The 21,099-nt window shown below is 48.8% G+C and overlaps 1 protein-coding gene across 2 annotated transcripts in view; it reads left to right on the top strand.

Annotated features, from left to right (window-relative positions):
* Nucleotides 1-21,099, top strand: part of TXNDC16 (thioredoxin domain containing 16) — a 41,866-nt gene that overhangs the window by 9,141 nt on the left and 11,626 nt on the right. For both annotated transcript variants that reach the window (XM_056346677.1, XM_056346678.1), the window contains 10 exons: nt 13-134; nt 647-737; nt 2,856-3,012; nt 4,912-5,078; nt 6,182-6,242; nt 7,697-7,850; nt 9,024-9,170; nt 9,624-9,683; nt 16,034-16,202; nt 16,708-16,844. In XM_056346677.1, the coding sequence (XP_056202652.1) occupies nt 13-134; nt 647-737; nt 2,856-3,012; nt 4,912-5,078; nt 6,182-6,242; nt 7,697-7,850; nt 9,024-9,170; nt 9,624-9,683; nt 16,034-16,202; nt 16,708-16,844 (1,265 nt within the window). The remainder of the gene's footprint in view (nt 1-12; nt 135-646; nt 738-2,855; nt 3,013-4,911; nt 5,079-6,181; nt 6,243-7,696; nt 7,851-9,023; nt 9,171-9,623; nt 9,684-16,033; nt 16,203-16,707; nt 16,845-21,099) is intronic.

Genomic DNA, 21,099 nt, shown 5'->3' with positions numbered 1-21,099 from the left:
CTGACTCCTCAGTGCCCTGCTCTTTAATGAAGTTAAATACGTTGAAACACTGGCTGAACTTCAGAACATTGAAAACGCATTGAAAGGGAAGTTGAACATGGTCTTTGCCTATGTACCAGCTACTGGCACAGCAGGTATTAATACTCAAATTTTCTTCTTTGCTCTCCTCCAGAGCCTTTTTTAGTGAGGGGCAAGGGAGCTGGGTTTCTGACCCAAAATCCTGCAAATGGAGGATCAGGGAAACCTGAAAGGGCCACCCAGCCACAAGTTCTCCACCTCTATATGTCTCACTGTGTTTCCAAAAGGATGAGTTGCACCAGCAAAGTTTTGCTGGGAGCATTAACTTTCAGAGGTGGACTTGAGAAGGAAAGCAAGCCAGAGGTTACTGTCTTTAAAAATAACTTCATAGGCAGATCTCTGGTTATGCAGTGGAATGGATTCACATCCATCACCTGTGTGTTTACAGGCAATCAGCAACTGGGTCCAGCTCCAGTTACACTGTCACCTTCAGCGTGTGTCTTCAGACAGCTGTGGCATTTTACCGAGAGTTTCTGAAAGCCTGGGCGCTGGTGTTTACAGTTGGGAAGGATGAAGAGGGAGATCTGGAGGGAGCTGAGATTAGTTCATCTTGCTTTTCTCTTTCCAGAGCACAGAGCCGTGATGGAGGCAGCGTTTGTCTACGGGACTGTGCACCAGTTTGTTCTGACAACTGAGGCAACACTGTTGAAAGACGCTGGGTATGTCCAATGCACCCCCACCAGGGAGAGCTGCTCCCCTGCCCTGTTTGCTCTGCTCTGGGTTTCTCAGATTCCCAGGTCAGATACTGGGGTGGTATTAGGGTGTTATGCCAAGGGTGGGCAGTCAGATCTGGTTTCTTTTCCAAAACCAGCTGCTGCTTCTGTTCCTGGACTTGGACTAGCCATGCTATTTGTGACTGTTCATGGAATGGGATTTTACGGGAGAAGAGCCCACTGTCTCCTTTCCGTAGCTGACTGATCAAACCCCAGCCATGGGTTTTCGGGAGGGCTGATAGAGCTGATGTTACAGTCTTAAAACACTCAGCTTTGTGCTTTGATGACCAAGTCTGGCCAGCTGAGAAGGGTAAGAACTGCTGTAGCGGGTCAGAGCAAAGACCACCCAGCTCCATATCTTACCCCTGCAGTGGCCACAGGTGCTTCACAAAGGACCTGAGGAAATGGATGTGCGTTGCCTGCAGCCTCCCATCTTCTGGCAGTCGGAGGTTTCAGGACTCATGGTGTTAACAGCCACCAGAAGTTTTTAAACACATTTTTAGTTTTCATCTCAGCAACTTCTGGCAGCAGCGAGTTCTCCAGTTCAGCTGCCTGAGACACTGCTCATGTATTTGGGACTTCCCACCCAACAGGAGCTGCCCAGCTCAGGCCATCCTCTTCCCACGCAGGAGGAGCTGCAGTAGAGGGGCAGATCCTTCAACGTGACTTGCTGCTGCTGTGACCTGCTGCAGGCAGGAGGCTGAGAAGGAGGAAGGTGGGAATATCACATAGCACGTTGCATCCTCGGCAAAGCATTTGTACAACGATTTGCCTACCACAGTGGTCCTTCCCAAGGTGCCATCCCATCGTCATCAAGGACAGCACGTCGTGGCCGCCACTAGGTGGCACGGTTGTCATTTGGACAGGAATCGGCTTCGTTCTGCTTAAAGCAGAGGAGACCCCAGCAGGCCATCGCCTTAGCTGGTGAAATGGTGGTAGCTTCGCCAACATGACAGCCTTCAGCCAACCGGGACACTGCAGGCTTTGAGGTCTTACTACTATACTCTACTCTTCCACAGAGAGATCTTAAAACCCTTTACGAAGAAGGTCATCCCTGGTTTAGATGTAGGGAATGGGTGCATAGGGAAAGGAACGTGACTTCCCAGAGTTAACACACAGGCCAACACTAGTGATGGTACCAGAGCAGGAATGACTAACCAGAGACCCATCCCAGCAACTCAACCTCACTGCTTCCTGTGGCGCCGCCAAAACAAATGCTGTCCAGAAGGTGGAATATTCCTTATACAGTCTGTAAGATGTCATCAGTGAGGTAAAAGGCATGAGCAAAGCTGTAGATTTTATCTCTCCATCTCCTCTCAGGGTCTTCACTGCAATGGCATGACTGGTTCCACTGAGAAAAGCTGGACTTGATGATCTTCTGGAGAAGAGAAGGCTCTGGGCAGACCTTATAGTGGCCTTTCAATAATTAAAGGGGGCTTGCAAAAACGTTGAGGACAGACTTCTTAGTAGGTCCTGCTGTGATAAGGCAAGGGGATGTGGTTTTAAACTGAAGGAGGACAGATACAGATATGGGGAAGAAGTTCTTCACTACGATGGTGGCGAGGCGCTGGCACAGGCTGCCCAGAGCAGCTGTGGGTGCCCCATCCCTGGGAGTGCTCAGGGCCAGGCTGGATGGGGCTGGGAGCAACCTGGGCTGGTGGGAGGTGCCCCTGCCCGTGGCAGGGGGTTAGGAACTAAATGGTCTTTAAGCTTTCTTCCAACCAAACCAGTCTATGATTCTTTGATTCTGTGATCTTAAAGGTCTTTTCTGACCTAAGTGATTCTGTGATTCTCAGGCTGGGCCAACTTTTCTGTGGTTGGGCTCATTTACATCTGGTGAGCCAGGGTCTTTATTAGTTGTTCAGCACAATTCTGAAAGGTACCTGAACCCGATTATACCTGTCAGTAGTAGGGCTATTGAAGAGGTCCTACAAGCCTACCAATCCCTGAACTTGAGGATCATCTGCTCTGTAAAACATCAGCAAACATGGTGATTCTTTTGGGGCATTTTAAAAACCCTGTGGTGGATGATCAGCATGGGTTGTTTTTTTTTTTCTCTCACAGCAATGATGAGCCTGATGTGCCGTCTGCGTGGCTGCTGTTCTGCCACTGCCAGCAGGCCACGGACCTGGCACAACCCTGCAGGAGGACAGCTATGGGGCAGGCTCTGACAATGCTCAACATCCACAGACACCTCAAGCTTATGGGAGCTCCTCTGGTGGTATGACTGGGAAAGAGGAACCACTTGCCCTGTGGGGAAGAGGGCAGCTGGGGTGGATGTGAGGATGAGGGAGGTGTGAGCAGAAGGCAAGGCTGAGTATGAGAATCTGTCCCTTCCCCATGAAGTTAATGACAAAGCTCCCAGGTCAGGTCCAAGGAAGACACAGGCACAGGGCTGGATGGGAGCGACACTGCATTGCACTGCTCAGCTTGCTTAGACCTTTCCAGGGAGCCCTGGCACCAATGTCTGGTCCTCTAGTTGTCTGTAAGCACCATGAGTGGGAAAGGGGTGGAGGTGTTTCTTGGACTTTGCTGGAACATTAGGATAGGGTAGGGTAGGATAGGAAAGAATAGAATAACATAGAATAGGACTAGACTATTTCAGTTGGAAGGGACCTACAACGACCATCTAGTCCAACTGCGTGACCAATTTGGGGCCAACCAAAAGTTAAAGCATGATATTAAGGGCATCATCCAAATGCCTCTTAAACACCAACAGGCTCAGGTCATCAACCACCTCTCTAGGGAGCCTGTTCCAGTGTTTGACTATCTTCTTGGTAAATAAATGCTTCCTAATGTCCAGTCTAAACCACCCTTGGTGCAGTGTTGAACCATTCCCATACATCCCATCTCTGGATACCAGAGAGAAGAGATCAGCACCTCCTTCTCCATGGCACCTCCTGAGGAAGCTGTAGGGAGCAGTGCGGTCAGCCCCCAGCCTCCTTTTCTCCGAACTAAACAAACCCAAAGTCCTTAGGTGTTCCTAGGCTCCCCACAGGAGGCTCAGCACCCTGGGGAGTTTGTATCAGTCATCCTCTGAGGCCCCCAGCATCAAGGGGACATGGACCTGCTGGAGCGAGTCCAGAGGAGGCCACGGAGATGCTCAGAGGGCTGGAGCCCCTCTGCTGTGGAGACAGGCTGAGGGAGTTGGGGCTGTTCAGCCTGGAGAAGAGAAGGCTGCGGAGAGACCTGACAGCACCTGCCAGTACCCAAAGGGGCCGACAGGGAAGCTGGGGAGGGGCTTTTTACAGGGGCCTGGAGTGCAGGACAAGGGGGAATGGCTTTACATTGAAAAAGGGCAGATTTAGGTTAGACAGTAGGAAGAAGTTCTTTACTGAGGGTGGTGAGACACCAGACCAGGTTGCCCAGAGCAGCTGTGGATGCCCCATCCCTGGGAGTGCTCGGGGCCAGGCTGGATGGGGCTGGGAGCAACCTGGGCTGGTGGAAGGTGTCCCTGCCTGTGGCAGGGGATTGGAACTGGATGGTCTTTAAGGTCCCTTCCAACCCAAACTTTTCTATGATTCATGCCTTGGTGAACACAAGGGGCTGGAGGTTCCCTCCTATCTCCTCGTCCCATGGGGCAGTGAACTTCAGCAGGCCTCCAGTTCCCACTGGTGACATCTCTGCCCAGCCAAAAGGACAGGTAGATGAGCTGGGAAGTGCCTCCTTCAGCCAGCATGGGTTAGGCCCATGGAGGGAAGGCACTTTGTTAAGCAGCTCCGTGCTGTCGTGAAGTAGCACGTCCAAGGCAGGAAGGGAGAGGATGCCAGCTCTTGCATGTTGTGGCTGGGACTCTCAAAGTGCCCCAGGGAATGGATGGCAGGTAAATAAAAATTAATGGAGTTCTGACATCTGGAGTTGCTAAGTCACAAAGAACGTGCATAATAGTGCCTGGGTTTTTAACAGGGAGAGTCATGACAGGTTAGAACAATTTAACTGGGATTGTGTGGGTTCTGCTTCAATTGATGTTTTAGAATCAGAGTTGGAGGCTTTTTTCTCGAGGGCCTCATTATTTTTGTGTCTGGGGAACACACAGTGGCTTGGGCTGTACAGGAGAAGACCTGAGGTATCTTCAAGTGGTGTGGAGATGTGCTGCAGTATAACCATTTCTCTTCTCCAGACAGAGGTTGCTGAGGACCCAGAGAAGGTTTCCACCGTTCACTTACAGCTTGGGCTACCACTTGTGTTCATCCTTAGCCAGAAAGAGACCTACGAGGCTGACAGGAGGACAGCAGAGTTTGTGGCCTGGCGGCTCTTAGGGAAAGCAGGAGTTGCCCTTTTGTCCAGGTATTTGCTCTCGGGTGTTTTGGGGTTCTCCTGGCTTTTTGTGGTGTTTCCAAGCTCAGTTACCCCACCGCCAGGATGAGAGTCAATGGGCTTACTCACATTTGGGTGAGAGGCAGTAAAACTAGGCTATGTCCTGCAAGAGGGTGTCACGTTTAAGGACTTGCCCAGAATCAGATTAGTTTGGTTTCAGACTGGCTGGAAGCATAGAAACGTTTGAGTTTCTTGCTGACTTAGAAGTGGAAAAACAGACTAAGAGAGATTTTGGAAAGGAAATTTAGCACAGATGGAAGGTTTGTATTTTGCCCTCAAATTAAGGGCAGAAGGAGATCCAGTAAAGGAGGTGGACTGTGGGTGCTAGGATGCGATCAAGGTCTCTGCTCAGTGAGTGATGCCTCCTGAGTCAACAAGGGCTCTTGGAGTTAAAGCAACACGCTTGCTCCCCAGGAGCGCAGGAGACACGCTTGTGGCTGGCCATAGGGCAGCTGTGCTGAGCATACCTGCCTTCCTCCATGGCTGACCTTCAGTTACTTCTCTCTGCTCCATGGGCTCAGGAGCAGCCTGCATACTCCAGTCTGGCTTGTGTTTGAAAACGCTTCCATGCTATCTTGCCAAAGGAGGTGTGCAGCCCCTGTAGGCATGGTTGCACAGCCTCTGGGGATGTCTGCTGGCAGCTGTGCAAATGGGAGGAGGTGGAGGAAGGATGGGTGTGGGTTCTTTCATTCCAGCTTTCTGCCACCATGGTACCTCCCTGTATGGAGGCACTTCTTGGTTCCATGTAGTCATGAGCTGAAGTCCACCAGCAGAGCAGCTGCGCTGGGATGTGGCTACCAGTGTGTGAGCAAAGACTTGAATCACAGAAAGGGAATCCAAGCCCCTTGTGAAATAGGCATGTTGTGCAGTGCAGTGCCACCAGAAGGTCATTTAGAGCCTATTTCTCCGCCACTGACATTGATTCTGGGTTCCTGCAAGTTCTCGGGAGCCTTGAAGCACAACTCTGTGAGGACGTGGTGCTGCTGAGAGGTGGGCTTGCCAGCCAGGCAGGCTAAATGGAGGGGGTGACCTTGCGTGTCACACCATCTAATGTTCACTTTGTATTTTGGAAGGGACCACGTAGATTTGAACATTCTGCTCCAGTCAAACGTCGCTCTCAAGACACCAGATGAGGTTAGATGCTGGATTTCTTTCTTGTACAACTCTCATTTCCCTATCTGGGCATGGTGCTCTTGAGAGGTGTTGGGATGTTGCTTGGCTCCGTTGTTATTTGACAGCCTTCCCAGAAGCTCAAGGGGAAGTGTCTTTCCCTAGATGCATGCATGTATTTGGAACTGCCCGAGTCTGGTGCTGCAGAGCAGTTGTACGTGCTGGCAAAGATAACATACGGAGTTTATTTTGGATTCAAAACGTAGGGTGACATCTCTGTTACACCTTAAGGCAACACAAGGTTGTGAACTAGCTAAGGTAGTAGTCCAACTGCAAAATCCCCAAAGATCTGGACTTCTGAAGGCCCTTGCCCCCTTAGGAAAAGCGTTCAAAAGACGGGAGAGGAAATGAGTGTGAAACAAAGAGCAGACAACCAAAGGTCTGTGCTGAACTGGTGTAGCCGAATGCCTCTGGCAGAGATCTGGGAAAAGGGCAGGGTGTAAGTTAAATGAGGTTGATCAAGATGAGCTAAACTCTGGAGGGACCTGACCCAGCTTGTGAGGCAAGATGGAATTCAGTGCCGACAAATGCCAGGGAGCACACGTTGCCCCAGATTACCTGAACTGTCACACTTGTGATTGCAAAGATACAGGATCAGACCTGAACCTGAGCATCCCCTGAGGGCTTCCCATGCCCTGGTGAGAGATGTGCATGTGGTGTTTCTCCTCTTAGAGCCAATGGGAGGTGCCAGCAGTTTGTCATTTCTCTCAGTTCATTATCAAATCAATTTTTTCTGAAGTGCCTTTCGCTGAGACAGTGCCAGAACATTTTTTTTTAAGCTGACAAGGTCTCCTTTCTGAGAAATGCATTTTGCTCTTTCCTTTCCAAATACATTTTGCTCCTTTGTTTACATGGATTGGCAGCCTGTGTACACTGGGGAGCACTCTTTTTGCTTGAGCTTCATGAGATAAAGGATTTTTTGTGCCAGTTTCCTAGGCTGTGGTGGGCTGCTCTGACCAAGCCTGACCCCTCCTAGTCTGGGGGCAGCCATACAGACCCCGTACCTCCCCACTCTCCTTCATTGTTTGGCCACTAGGCTTTTTCTTGCAGTGGTAGATCTATGTTGAGACGCTGGGAGGTGCAGTGGGTGTTCACTTTCACAACTCCAGGCACAGGATCCCACATAGACACAGTTACTTCCTTGCAAGGAGATGTCAGTCTGCGGTGAGAAAAACTCATGCACGGGTGGAAGTGGGCAAAACATCAGTCTGGAGTGAAAAAAACTCACGCACAGGTGAAACTGGGCCAAAAAAACACATCCCAGAAGCTTCCTTGCTTGGCAGCTTTAAGAATCTGTTGACATACACCCAAAAGTAAGAAGTTGGGTGATGGTGCCCCATCAGCCTTGAGTTTGATTTGCAGGCAGAAGAGGCAGAGAGTGATGTTTTGCTCTCACTGATTTATTCTGTTTTCTTTAGGGAGTGCCAATCAAATACCTGGTCTTGGAAGACACTGATGAAGTTATAACCCTGGTGGAAGATAAGAACAAGGTTGAACAAATCCAGAAGGAGGAGGAGGAAGAAGAGGAAGAGGAGGAGGAAGAAGAGGATGAAAAAGAGAATAACAATCAAGGTGTGCAAATAACAGTGAAAAGCTGATTGTCATCAGATAGGACATGCAGTCAGCACCTGCTAGGGACATGCAGGCATGTGTAAAAGCATTAGAGAACACTTTTGCAAATCCAAGGCAAGCTATCACAGTCACATCACGGCTGTACAAAGTGGCTCTTTCATTCTTCGCAGATCACTGGAGTTTTGTGACAGACAGGAATAATTTTTAGGGGAAACACCAGGGAGAAAAATCAGCAGCCGTTAGAGAAAGTGTTGCAGAAGTGCTGCATGTGAAGTGCATGCAGAAGTGGAAATGGGGGTGCTTCTGCTTGAGCACATCCAGCTTCAGAGGCATGAGGAGTTTAAAGTACACCCAACACTGTCTCCTTTTCAAGCATCAGAAGAAAAGCCTCAGAATTATCAGTCCCTTTGGAAAGCTTTGAGACATGTTTTTGTAAGAGCTGTTCCAGACTTGCTTTCTGCAGGGAGAAAACACTAGGCCCTGCAATGTGTCCTTGAAAATGCACTTGCTTTCCATACAAAATTGGTTTCGTTTTCCAAAAAAAGTGGCACAGGATCCTAGAGGAGCCAACGTGCTTGAAGAATAGTGTTCAAATCAGGGGGCACAACTGGTGTGAGATGGCATAAGTGCATTTTGATGAGTTGGTGTGTGTGTCTGTGCCTCCACTCCCCTATACGAGGCAGTTGCCCCTGCTGCCAGTCACCGTGTCTCTGCTGAGCGGTGCTGGCTAACATAGGGGGACCTTATTGCTCTCTGCAGCTACCTGAAAGGAGGGTGTAGCGAGGTGCGGTCAGTCTCTTCTCCCAGGTAACTAGCGACAGGACAAGAGAAAATGGCCTCAAGTTGCACTAGGGGAGGTTTAGATTGGATATGAGGAAAAATGTCTTCACCAAAAGGATTGTCAAGCACTGGCACAGGCTGCCCAGGGACATGGTGGAGTCACCATCCCTGGAGGTGTTTAAAAGATGCACAGATGTGGTGCTTAGGGACAGGGTTTAGTGGTAGGCTTGGCAGTGCTGGGTTAACGGTTGGACCTGATGATCTGAAAGGTCTTTTCCAACCTAAATGGTCCTGAGATTCTATAAGAAGATGCCACTGGGGTGGCACAGGGGGCTGCACTTCCCTCTGCCCTGTGTGTGTGTGCGCTCATGCAGGGCTGTGGGTCCCTTGCAGACATTCAGGATGATCAGGTGGTGGAAGCTGTTTCCAGGGACAAGAAGCGAGAGCTGCCCCTGGAGCAGATCGCTGTGCTGACGGAAGAGACCTTCCACTCTGCCCTCTTGGAGACTGCCCGGACTGTGGTGCTGTTCTATGCCAGCTGTGAGTATGACATGTAGCCTGGCTGTCCCTTCTCTAAGCTTGCACTGCTCGCCATGCTCTCTATAATGTGGTGATCCTGTAGACAAGTTTAAACGATAAATAAATGCCGCATCCTGCCCTGTGGGCCTCCACCCACTGTTAGCAATCAGATTAAATTCTGGTGATGTGTGCAGACAGTAGCTCCTAGTACAGAAGACGTTCATAGGTTTTTAACCTTCATTTTACAGGGACTGAATGTAGGATAAGAGGGGAAATTGTGATAGCATGGACTCAAGGGATAGCCTAGACAGCCTGGTTGCTGCCAAAGTCCAATTATCCTTATTTCTTTCAAGTCTTCTGGAGCTTGAAGCACCTTAGGATGCAGAGAATCATAATGTGACATTATTAGTGGGCGAGGTGGGGCTGGTCTGTCACCTGTATGTCCCTCAGGGCTGTGTCTCTCCTGTGTTTCAGGGGAGGCAGTGTCCCTGGCAGTGCTGCGGTCTTACACCGAGGTAGCCGTTCACCTGAAAGGTAAGGTGCCACAGGGCTGGGTGCTTTACAGCTGGCATCCACCTGCCCTGGCAGGAGGAACCAGAAGCCTGGGAGGGTGTTGGTAGTACTTCCTTACCCAGAATATACACATTTTTTTCCCCTCAGACTCTTAAGAAAGGCATACCCACATCAGGTTGCTTAAGAAGAGTCCTTTGTTTCTTATTTAGGGATCTTTGCAGTCCATTTATGCCTCTATAAAGTCATGGGACCGGGCATGCAGCCTTGGCATGCAGCCTTCTGCAGTCACCTTATGTTGTTGGTGTAAATTGGCACACAGCAGCTGCTCCAACTGCCTTACAGCTGAGGTGGTGATGTTGGTGGGCACAGTGGCAGCATGATGGATGGTGGTGATGACGATGGTGATGTTGGTGGGCACAGTGACAGTGTGATGGATGATGGTGGTGATGTTGGTGGGCACAGTGACTGTGTGATGAATGCCCAAGAGTGTGGGGAGGACCAGGGCAGAGCATCAGCAGCAGTGGGTGACATGGGGAGGGTGGGCTTTGGGGCGAGGAAGAACAAACAGCAGGCACTGTAGCCTGCATCATGGAAACAGGATCCTCTCTGTGCCCCTCAGTGCTAGGTCCTGCACAGACCCAGGAGATGCACAGAAAATCAGTGTGCTGGGTGGCACATCAGATCTCCTGTCCTTGGAAGTACTTCATCTCGAAAGGGGCAGTAATTTGCCCTGGTTTTGGTGGAAAGCATGGCAGACAGGTGTGGGCAGGCACCGCCTGGGCAGGACAGTGTCAGAGGAAGAATTTACAATGATGATGCCTTCAGGGCCTGGAGACTGTCTTAATTACATAGGAAGTCTTGCAGGCAGCCACAGAAATCCATAAATAACACGTGACAGTAAAGAATCAGCTACACTTAAAGACAGCACAAATTGGGTAGTCTGGTAGTAAAGGCAGAAGGGAGTGATCTTTCAAGAGGGTCTCAGCAGTTCTTGAGCAGTGTAAGCCCCAGTTCAGCTTCGTTCAGGTCTTCAGCCCCATCCCTCTGCGATTAGTGGAAAGAGGTGGGTTCTTCTGCACATCCATCATTCTTACATGAGCTGAATCTCTTCCAGAAAGGCCTCTTTCTCCCTCTGGCTCCAGGGAACTCAGAGGTGGCTTCATCCCCAAGTCATTGCAGCACAGTGGGGAAATCGGATGGATCTGGGCAAGAGCTGTTCTGGCACCCCTGGAGGTGGCTGGTGCCTTCTCTTGGTTTTCTTCTTCATCAAGGTGGCACTTCCCTGGGAGTGGGCACCACATTCTGCAGAGTGCAAGCAGGATTCGGGCCGAGCTGTCAGCAGTGGGGACACGTGTAGAGCCTGCAGAGGACCCGGCCAACTTTCTGGGAAGCAGATTCAGTGGGAATTGCTTACAGGAAACCCTCCTGGGAACGCTGTGGACAGTGCTGTGGTTTGGATGCAAGTGATTCTGCATTCATAGATTGCATGGAGGGAAAGTCATCAGCAGCTTTGATCTGGACCGAAATCCCAGGAATAAACAGGAAAGCTCAGAGGGAGTGGTTGTTGTTAGAGATGTTATGGTTGTTGATGGTTTGGGGTTTCTTTTAGACTGCCCAGCAGTCAGACCAGCTAGGGGAGCAGCTTGGGAAAGGCAGTAGATGAAACCCTGCCTCTTCCTCAGCCAGTGGCCAAGCCTTGGCTGATTCCATGCGGCCAGGCTTTCACCATGTGTTTTTTGAATGATTTGATAACAATCTCGGTTCATGGAAGCAGACACCGGCAGATTCTCAACAGAGATTAGGAACCAATTGGGGTTAGGGCCTTTCCTCTGTGATCAGTGAGATCCCACCAAAGGCTCCCAGGCCAGATGTGACCTGTGGAATGTCTCCAGTCTGCTTTCCCTACTGCAGCCTTCAAGAGGATGGAGAGCGGCTGCATTAGTGGATCTGGAGTTCTTTGTCCCTGCTGCTGAGGGAGCCTCAGGCACAGGTGGGCTACCAGGGGAGCTGGAAGACCTAAAAGGATGGGGGTCCCTGGGCTTTCAGTTATGGCCAGGGCGAGGGGAGATCCAGCCGTGCAAGGGACAGAAGTCTGGATCAAGAAGAAGATCTTGAGCTGTGCAGGACTGAGAATAAAACCTGGGGCATGGCTTTGGGGCAATCTCACAGCTCCCCCAGAAGTGCTGGTGTTCCTGCCTGCTCTCTGGGGTGGAGCTCTCCCCCAAGGGCTGAGAAGACACGACCAGCTGTCTGAGGCATGAATCACCCGCTCTGGAGCCACATTTTGAATTGCAGAACCAGGTCCCACTTCTGATGCCAATTCTTTGTGCAAAATGGCACTAAGAACGGGCCCTATGAGATCAAGTGCCAAGGGAGTGGGGGAGGCTGGAGACTGGAATGACCCTGTGAATCATCCAATAACAGATGTTCAGCATATCGTCACAAAATTAATTTTATAGCCTCCCAAGTGTTTTTCCTTTGTTGAGAGATCCAATCTAGCAAGAGAAAAAGACAAGCACGTCTGTCTTGCTGAAGCAAGCACGTTTTCTGCTCTGGCAGCAAGAGCATGCCATTCTCACTGCCACTGGGGCTAACTGCTGCAGCTCTTGGTCTCTTCTGCAGGATGGGAATTTATGGAAGCAGCACCCATGAAGGGGATGTGAAGGTGAGGCAGTGCTGAGCATTTCTTAGGTGTGTCATTGGCCTTTTTTGCAAAGAAGAGAGGAAAAAAATGTCTAAGAAGAACGATAGGCTGTGATGAAACACAGTTCTGCTTCCTTCTTCTGTGCTTCTGTGGTCTTCTTGGCCAATGACTTCCAGAGACAGGGGTCTGAAGTTGTAGTTCAAAGGCATGAAAATCACTGGTGTGATTTAGCAATGTATATTCATGGAACCTAAATCTGGAGTAAGGATTCCATATTGAATTCGTCCTCTTGAAGTGCAGCACCGCGTACATAATTTACCTGTCTTTCATGTTGTAGCCTTTGGAACAGCTCTTCAAGTGAGCTGTTTCTAATGCCAGTTCTGCCCTCCAAAGGATTAGAAGTTTAAGAGATTCTTGATTTTTCTTGTTCCCTGTAACACTGATGATTTGTCTTGTCCTGGTTTTATAAGACCCCCAGGACAGAGGTTCTTGCTGTTTGCTGGTTTTAGTAGCACCTGAAATCACAGAACAGTAGGATCTCGTGTTCCTCTTTCAGCTTTCTTCCCATCCAGCAGCCCAACAGTGACCACAGGGCTGAGCAGTCTGTTGCTGTTACTCAACTCCTGAAACTGCTGCTTGTTTTGTAATTAATAATATTGTGCAGATTGGGATGGGAGAATGGTCATCCTGTACAAGGTGTTCCTCAGGCCAGATGGGGCTCCTTTGGAGGTAGTATCCAAATACTAAAACTCATATACGAGGGACCTTAGAGCAGCCTTGCAACTCAGTTTTAATGAGACATCAAAGCCCCGTTTCCATGTCATTATTTTTCACAGTTGGGCAAGACACAAGATTATGTGGTAACAGATGATGAAAAACAGCTATACTGGATCAAAGGTGTGAAAAAAATCCAAGGGCAGGCTTTTAATTTCAGATGTTATTTCAGAGCCTGGAGAATGACACAAACCATTTCTGCTCTCGTGGAGTGTTTTGACAACTCCCGGCTGTCTGAGTGGAATAGACCCTTAGGCCCATGCTGCTGCTTGCTTTTTCTGTACATGAGTTTGACACAAGGCAGAACAGCAGCGAACTCCTCATGTGAGCTGTGAAAGCAGAACATAAAATGAGGGTGGCAGAAAGTGGTCCAGTGGGATGCCAAGGACATAGGGATAGGAGATAGGAACACATGCTAAGATCACATCTGCCATCACCCTGGTCTGTGGAGATGCCTTGCCCATCCCTGGCAGACACGTTTCTGACCTGTGATTAAAACCCTTCACAGCTTCTCTGCCAGAAAGGCTTCAGCTGTGCTTGGTTCTCAGTTGCTTGTTTTAATATTTGGGCAAAGCTCCCTACCTGGGAATGGGTTGTTGCTTGTCCTTGAGCAACACTTGAGAGCGTTCTCACTGTTGCCTCCAAAGCTGACTTTACATATTATTAGTAGATTTTATTGTTTCTTTCTTCCAGGCAATTTCCAATCAAAAGAAACACTCTTCTTTGGGTTTTTCCTCAGGAGGCACGTCTTCCAAAATTCTCCAGATTCTTTCTCATCTGCTTCAGCCTTTCTAAAAACATGTTTCACTTCTGGGCTCTGCAGAGGTCTCACTGGGACAGCAGAGCATCGTTTTCCTCTCGTGTCTTGCAGACACTGTTGAGAGCTCATCCCAGAATGAGCTTTGCCCGTTTCTGCAATATTGATGATATCTGCACATCCTGTTTCTCATCCCAGAATGCTGCTGCTGTTAGACTTTGCCCTTCAAATTCCTTTCTGCCCCTCTGGGCTTGGGGTCATTTGCAGATTGCATGTGTGTGTTATTCCATCAGCCAGGCCATGAAAACAATGATCAGAATCAAACCCAGGCCACACAGAGAAGAAAGTTCAGCTGGTTTTGATGTGCTATACTCTTGAGAAATTGTCATCACCTGCCCTGACCCTGGTTTCTGAAGGACACTTTGCGATGGTCTGCCTCCGTGTGTGTGCTAGTCTCTAGGTTTCATCCCAACTTTCCCATGTAACTGTTGGACCCTGTTCAAACAAATTTAGGGAAGGTATGAAGATTGCAGAGATACGACATTCCTGCAGTGGGCATGGACAATGTATGGCCTGAGGACTGTATGCAGCCCTGCCATCCTTGGTCAAGCCTGATGTAGGTAGGAGGCAGCTTAGGCGAGGCTGGCAACCAAGGGGTGGTAGCCAGGTTCACCTGCCACCTGGTTAGCAGGGACTCAGCTGTGAACCAGCAGCAGCATGTGCTGGTCTGCGCCCAGCCTGCAGATGAAAGAAAGGACATGGTGGAGTTGCAGGCACTGTGTCTTGGGCTGATGGAGAACGTGAGGGGAACAGAGCCTTCATTTGTTTTGCTGCTTACAAATCCCTTGAGTGTATTGCTTTGGTGAGACCCATAAAAAGCTTTTTTAAGACTTTTCCCAGGAACCAAAGTTGGACTGACTGCTCTGTAATTCCCAGGTGCTCTTCCTTTGCCTTAAGACCCCTGTCTTAAGGTCCTAAAGGAACCTGCTAGTGGCTTGGGCATGAACAGCTGGCATAGGTAGGATAGGGGGAATGCCATCAGACTGCCGACCTGTATTACATGTGTCTTACATCACCTTTAACTGCTCCTTATGTATTTTCCTTCATACTTTAGTTAGAACAGACACTTTTCAATACCAGGCACCTTAGTAAATGAAAAAGCTTTGAATCATAGAGGCACAGAATGGCTTGGGTTGGAAGGGACCTTAAAGACCATCCAGTTCCAGCCCCCTGCCACGGGCAGGGACACCTCCCACCAGCCCAGGTTGCTCCCAGCCCCATCCAGCCTGGCCCCGAGCACTCCCAGGGATGGGGCACCCACAACTGCTCTGGGCAGCCTGTGCCAGCGCCTCGCCGCCCTCACAGTAAAGAATTTCTTCCTACTGTCTAACCTAAATCTGCTCTCTTTCAGTTTGAAACCACTCCCCCTTGTCCTATTGCAACAGGACCTACTAAGAAGTCTGTCCCCATCTTTTTTGCAAGCCCCCTTTAAGTATTGAAAGGCCACTATGAAGGCTCTCTGGAGCCTTCTCTTCAGCCTTCTCCATGCCAAGCTTTATCTTCCCTTTTTCCTGTGAGGGCCTGTTTCTTTGTCTTGGCCTTAATCCTAAATTATTTTCAGTACATTTCCTTACTGCCTTTTATGCCCCTGGACAGTTGCCTCAGGGTTTCATGGTGTCCCTTTGAGTAACCAGCCAGATGTGAACATCTCTGGGAATTTCTTTCTGCGCAGTGCAACCTGCCAGTTCCCTGAGTTTATTTTCCCCATGGTCTGTTGTTTGGATCAATCCCCACCTGCTGGGGTGTTTAATACATTCACAGGCTGGAAACAGTTACTGTTATGCTCAAAAGTGTAAGGCACATCCATGAATGATTTCAAGAGGGAGGTAGCCTGTACTCAAAAGGATTGTATATTTAGGGCTGGATTTTGACATCCTGCCCACACAAAGCAGCGGTTGACTCCAGGAATGGTCCAGCAGCTTCTCAGCGGTAGCCCACCTGGGCTCACTTCGAGTGCTAGGATCCAGCCCTGTAGGATGCGTGCCAAAGCCAATAGGAGTTCTGGCAGCGTTAATACAAGTAGATGTGATAATACCCAAAGAAGCTAATAAAAAGGTCTCTTTTTCAACCATTTCATTTTTCCTTTTTCTGCCCCACCCTCCCAGATTATTTATATGTGTTTGTATTCCATTCTAGGAACTCAGGGGGTTTTGCTGTCTCGGGTGAACTGCTGGGACTGGCCTGGCATTTGCACAAAGGAGAATGTCACTCAGTTTCCTGCCATCAAGATTTATGAGAGGGGAGAGCGATCAGTGAGGTACAACGGCATGTGGGGAACTGAAGAGCTGACCAGCTTCATCATGCTGTAAGTGTCTGTAAATGAGTCCCCACACAGTAAGGCTGGCACATCTGCTAGGTGATGTTCTGGATGCTTCACGGCCTGTGTAATGGAATCCTTTTTGGAAAAATAATGTCAGGTCTGGTTGTAGACCTGGTTTGGAAATGAGCTGAGGAACTTTTTGTGCTTTTCAATATCAGGGAACATCTGTTCTTGGGCAGTGCATCCACCTGTTGTCACTGTCCCTCTCTCTTTGCTGGAATTCCTTCTCTGTTATTTTTAACAGGCATCTCAAAGATCTCAGACCAGCCAGTTTAGCTCAGGGCTCTTCTCTCTTCCCCATAACCAGCTCCAGTGCCTTTCTGTGACTAGGCATTGTCCTTCCTTCCCAGGTGACTGTTTTTTGTGCCTAATGAGGCATAACAGTTGTCATATTGGGTTGGGGCATTGCTGGATTGAGGTTGCCCTTTTGTCTCTTCATCCGGAAAGTGAACAAGGTGGCAGCCAATGTTGTTTCTCTGCCTTCCCATAGGAGCCGAGTTCCCTGCCCTCTGAAGCTGGCCACCATTGAGGAAGCAGAAGGATATTTAAGAGGAGAGTTTCCATCTGAGCTGTCATCCTATCACCACACTGTGCTTCTAGGAGTATTTAGTCCAGCCACCAGTGAAGGTTAGTGTTGTATTTGTGGGTTAAGCACTCAGCTTCATTCCTAATGGGAGAGGGATGATTCCAGGTGCTTGGAAGTTCCTCCATGTTTCATCTTCTCTAAACGTGTTTACTCACATCACAGCCTTGCCTGGCACCACCCTTTTTATTTTTGCAAGAAGATAGCAGGTGATTCCAGATGTGGGACCTAGGATCCATATCCTGGCTCAGGGGACATTCGGCTGCCAGGCACCTGTACAACACTCAGTGTGGTGGCATCTGGCAATCCTGACAGGATCAGGACATGGTGCTTGGGTAGCAGCACAAAACACCAGTGCCCTGGGTGACCTGTCTCTGCAAAGAAAGTTTGCATATGCCCAATCTGAATTTACCAAGCCATGATTTGTGCCTGTTGTCCCTGTTGTATCTCCTCCCCCTTACTGCTCGAAGTTTGGCTCTGTCCTCGTTATGAGTCCCCTTCAAACAGTTGTAGGCTGCCATTAAATCCCATCTTGGCCTCTGACTGAACAAGCCTAGATCCATCAGCCTCTTGTTGCAGTCCATGTACCACATATCACAGCATACTGTTTCTTAAAGCAAGCCCTTTCTGCTATTGGATTGATAGTCATCTTGCTGACACCTCCTGCAAATGTGGTAGTCCCAGTCCTTGCAACCAACACACAATCCAAAACATATTTTTTTTAAAAAAAGGCAAAGCAACAATGAGGTAACGTGCAAATTTATTGCATCAAATGAATGAAATATAAATAACTCAATGAAATCTACTTCTGGACTTTGAAATAGGTAGGCACAGCCCCCAGAGCGGTGGACATCAGCTAGAAATGCTAAGCAAAGTTGCTGGAAGGAGTGTTCTGAACTTGTTTGAATTTGTCTGGCTTTGTAGTCTTGGTCAGTGTAGTCCTGGCCAGTGGCTGAACTGTGGAGCAGTTCTGCTCTCCCTCCCTTGCCTGTACATGGGGTACTCTTAGCCACGCAGGTATCATTCGCTGCATGCCATGGCTGTGGTCCAGGATCCATCAGGTTTTTCCACAGCCTTGCAGAAAGACAGGGAAATGGACCCGAGAGCTGCAGTGATTTTTCTTGTGACAATTCTTTATGGTAACAAGGGAAAGGGAAAAAAGTCAGTCTGGAAAGGGGACATGATGTCATGCTTCAGTCAAATGCACAGTGGAAGGCTAGGGCCTTCCAACCCCACAGTCTCTCTGTTACCAGCTGCACCTGGGAATTACTGCGTTAAAAAAAGGAGAACTTTCTTAAGATGAAAATCTTAAGATCTTTCTTAAGATGAAAATTTTAGACTATTTTTCATTTTGAAGTTCCGTTGTGCCTGTAAACGTTGGTTAAATGCAAAACAAGCTACTTTCTCACATGAAGAGGTCCAGAGGAAATCCACTGTACTCAGAGGTAAGAACAAAATAAAATGTCTGGAACCAACCAGGAAACACTTGGGCTGTGTTCACCGAGCCAGCTGACAGCTAATACACCTGCTTTCTTCTGGAGAGTCTAGGTCTGTTAAATATAGCAGAAAATCTTACTGAGCTTAAAAAAACTGTAGTCCATTTCTCCCTGATTTTCATCAGTTCAGCTGCAGAATCTTCCTTCTATTCAACATACTCCACTCTGCGGTGGGTCCTGGATTAGCCCCATGGTAGGACCTTGGACAACACGGGAATGGTGAGAGGGGTTCATGGAAGGAACCTGCCTGAATCTGGCTGGACGTGTGAGCTCAGATTCTTTCCTATATAGAAGCTGTTAATTTCCTTCCGTGCAAAAATGAGTCTTGGAGCTTTCAGATGGCTCTGTTGCAGAGCCACAAGATTGTCTCTTCCCTCGGGGCACGCTCAGGCTGCAATCTGGAGCGGCAGTCTGGGGTAGCTCAGCCGCAGATGCCAAGGGAGATGAAATTTGTGATGCTTTCACCGCCTGGAACCTGCGGGGCATTCGGGCGTCATGCAGAACGACCTGAGGGAGCAGAAAACTGGAGCCAGCTGTTCTGGCACCAAACCCAGGCCAGAGTCAGGGAAACCACATTGCTGCTCTTATCAGCCTGCAGGCTTACCTGGAATTTCCAATGATTTTCTCACGGCGAGAATTCTTGCTGTAACCTGAACCAGCGACAAACCATGCCATTGCCATTTCTAGTTAACTGAAACAGAGCAGCAAGATGTCCAGTTAAATAAAGCCCTGGATTTTTTCCAACACTTGGCGTCACAACTATGTTAAGAAGCCCTTCAGTGGGTCTGAGCTAAAAGAGGCTTGTTGGAAAAAATTTAATTAAAATGTGTTACAAAGAGGTGAATGGTATTACTAGGGCAATGAATGAGCATTTTCCTGGAAACTTGGAGAACTTACAGGAGAGAAATTTGTTTGCTGTGCAGAAACTGGAAGCATGCTTGGAAGTAAGTCTCTGTCCTAAACCATGAAGCAAATGTTTAAAAATATATCTGTATTCTGCAAAGCTCTAGTGCCATTGTAGGGCTTCCCAGCATTGGTATAAACCAAGTGCAGGTGGCATGCAAAGATGCTGCAGGTGCTGCTGGAGGGCATAGTTTCATGAGATGCCTTCTGCTAGAGGGATAAGGGGTGATACTCAGATCCTGTCTCCAGAAATCTCTGCAGGAGCTGTAGACCCTTCGCCATCTGGCAGTTTTATTCCTTCTTATTCTCAAATCCTGCAGTGAAGCTGGGCTTGTGCAATTCGTGGCAGCTGTCGTGGAAGGCAGCTGGGATTCCAGCTCAAGGCATGTACCGCAGTTCACGATCAGGCCCTGCAGAGAATTAAAACAGTGCTCTTGGGGAGGAGTAATTTTCTAGGAAACAGCTTCTTTTGAAGTGCTTCATGTCTGTAGTGGAGCTGTGTGAATTTGGGGGAGTTCTTGCACCATCACTGTGAGTTGTTGAGAAACACAGTCTGGTGAACAGCTCTGGGTCTGGAACAGCCCCCAAAATAAGGAAAAATTTGGAAGTGTGATAAGGAGGGAAGATGGCATCGGGAATGACACTGATGAAAGGAGTAAGCCTGGACTCTGCTGAAGGTTGTCCTAATTTAGGAGAGAATTCCTGCAGCTAGGGCTGTTCCAGGGCAGCACTTCAACACAAGCTTAAGTCTCAAGTGAGGGTTTAAAGTTAAATGCCTGTAGAAGTGCTCCCCTGAGGGAGTTTGGATGTGAGCCTGCTCTTTCCATGTCAGGCTGTGTCCTTCAGTGCCTTATGGCACAGGGTGAGCTGGTGGTCTGCTCTGTGGCCTTTTCTCCTGTAGCTGGGACACCAATAACTTCACAAGGGGGTTGTTGGTGAAGTTCCCAGCGATCCTTATCAGCTAGTCCTATGAGTTGCTTCTCTTTCAATGCTGATAAAATCAAGTAGCCGAAGAGCTGGAAACCAGCATCAAACTTCTGCTATGGTGATTTCTCTATATCACAAGATGAACCAGCCAAGCTGTGTCACCAGCTTTGTTGTATGTGTGTTGTTTCCTGCATGTCTGAACCCTCATTCAGCCACGCCCTTAAGGATCTAAGCTTCCACTTGGAAAGGAAAATCGTGTAAATGAAAGTGTGTGGTTCCTGCACTTTCATGTGTGTTCCAACACAATGGAAAAGACAGCTTTGAGTGGAGCTGGAAAGCAGGAGGCAAAGAACCAAAAAGTGACCAGTTGTGACCCAGCCTCAGTCTGTTGAGGTCTGAGTCACCGGTCCCAAGAGCTTGGGCTGGCCAGTTGGGATATGACGGTGAATATTGTGAGGAACACTAAATAGTATCTGAATGAGATCTTATTTCAGTTATAAAGCAACATCTATCATGGCTGTATCTGAGATGTAACTTTAATTCTTGGGATTTTTTTGAAGAGTGTGGTTTCTCACTCTCCTTAAGTCGGAAGAGCCTTCTTATTGCTTCCAGTTGCTCAATACAAAGTGGGAGGAGGGATGGTGTTGTAATACGCCCCGGTTTCACCCCACCTTTGGCAGCAGCAGTTTTGATCTCTGTTCTATAACGGTATTTTACAAGCTCACGTGCTACGGCCCTCATGTTCTTATAAAGCTTGTACCTCCCATGGATTCAGCTGCTTAAAACAGGCTGGTTTATAAAGGCATCTGTTTCCAGCCTCTCAGCACAGATAGATTCAGCTGTGATGGATGAAGAAAGGCCCAGCCCTGTCCTTTCTTCTTCATCCTCTACCTGACCTCTACCTGAAGATGAGCAGTGGACCCTCACAGCCACTGCAAGTGGGTTTATGCTGAGCTGTGACAGCAGAGGTGCT

Source organism: Falco biarmicus, chromosome 7 (genome assembly GCF_023638135.1).
Source record: "Falco biarmicus isolate bFalBia1 chromosome 7, bFalBia1.pri, whole genome shotgun sequence".
NCBI classification, from domain to species: Eukaryota; Metazoa; Chordata; class Aves; order Falconiformes; family Falconidae; genus Falco; species Falco biarmicus.
This window is presented reverse-complemented; position numbering and strand designations above follow the sequence as displayed.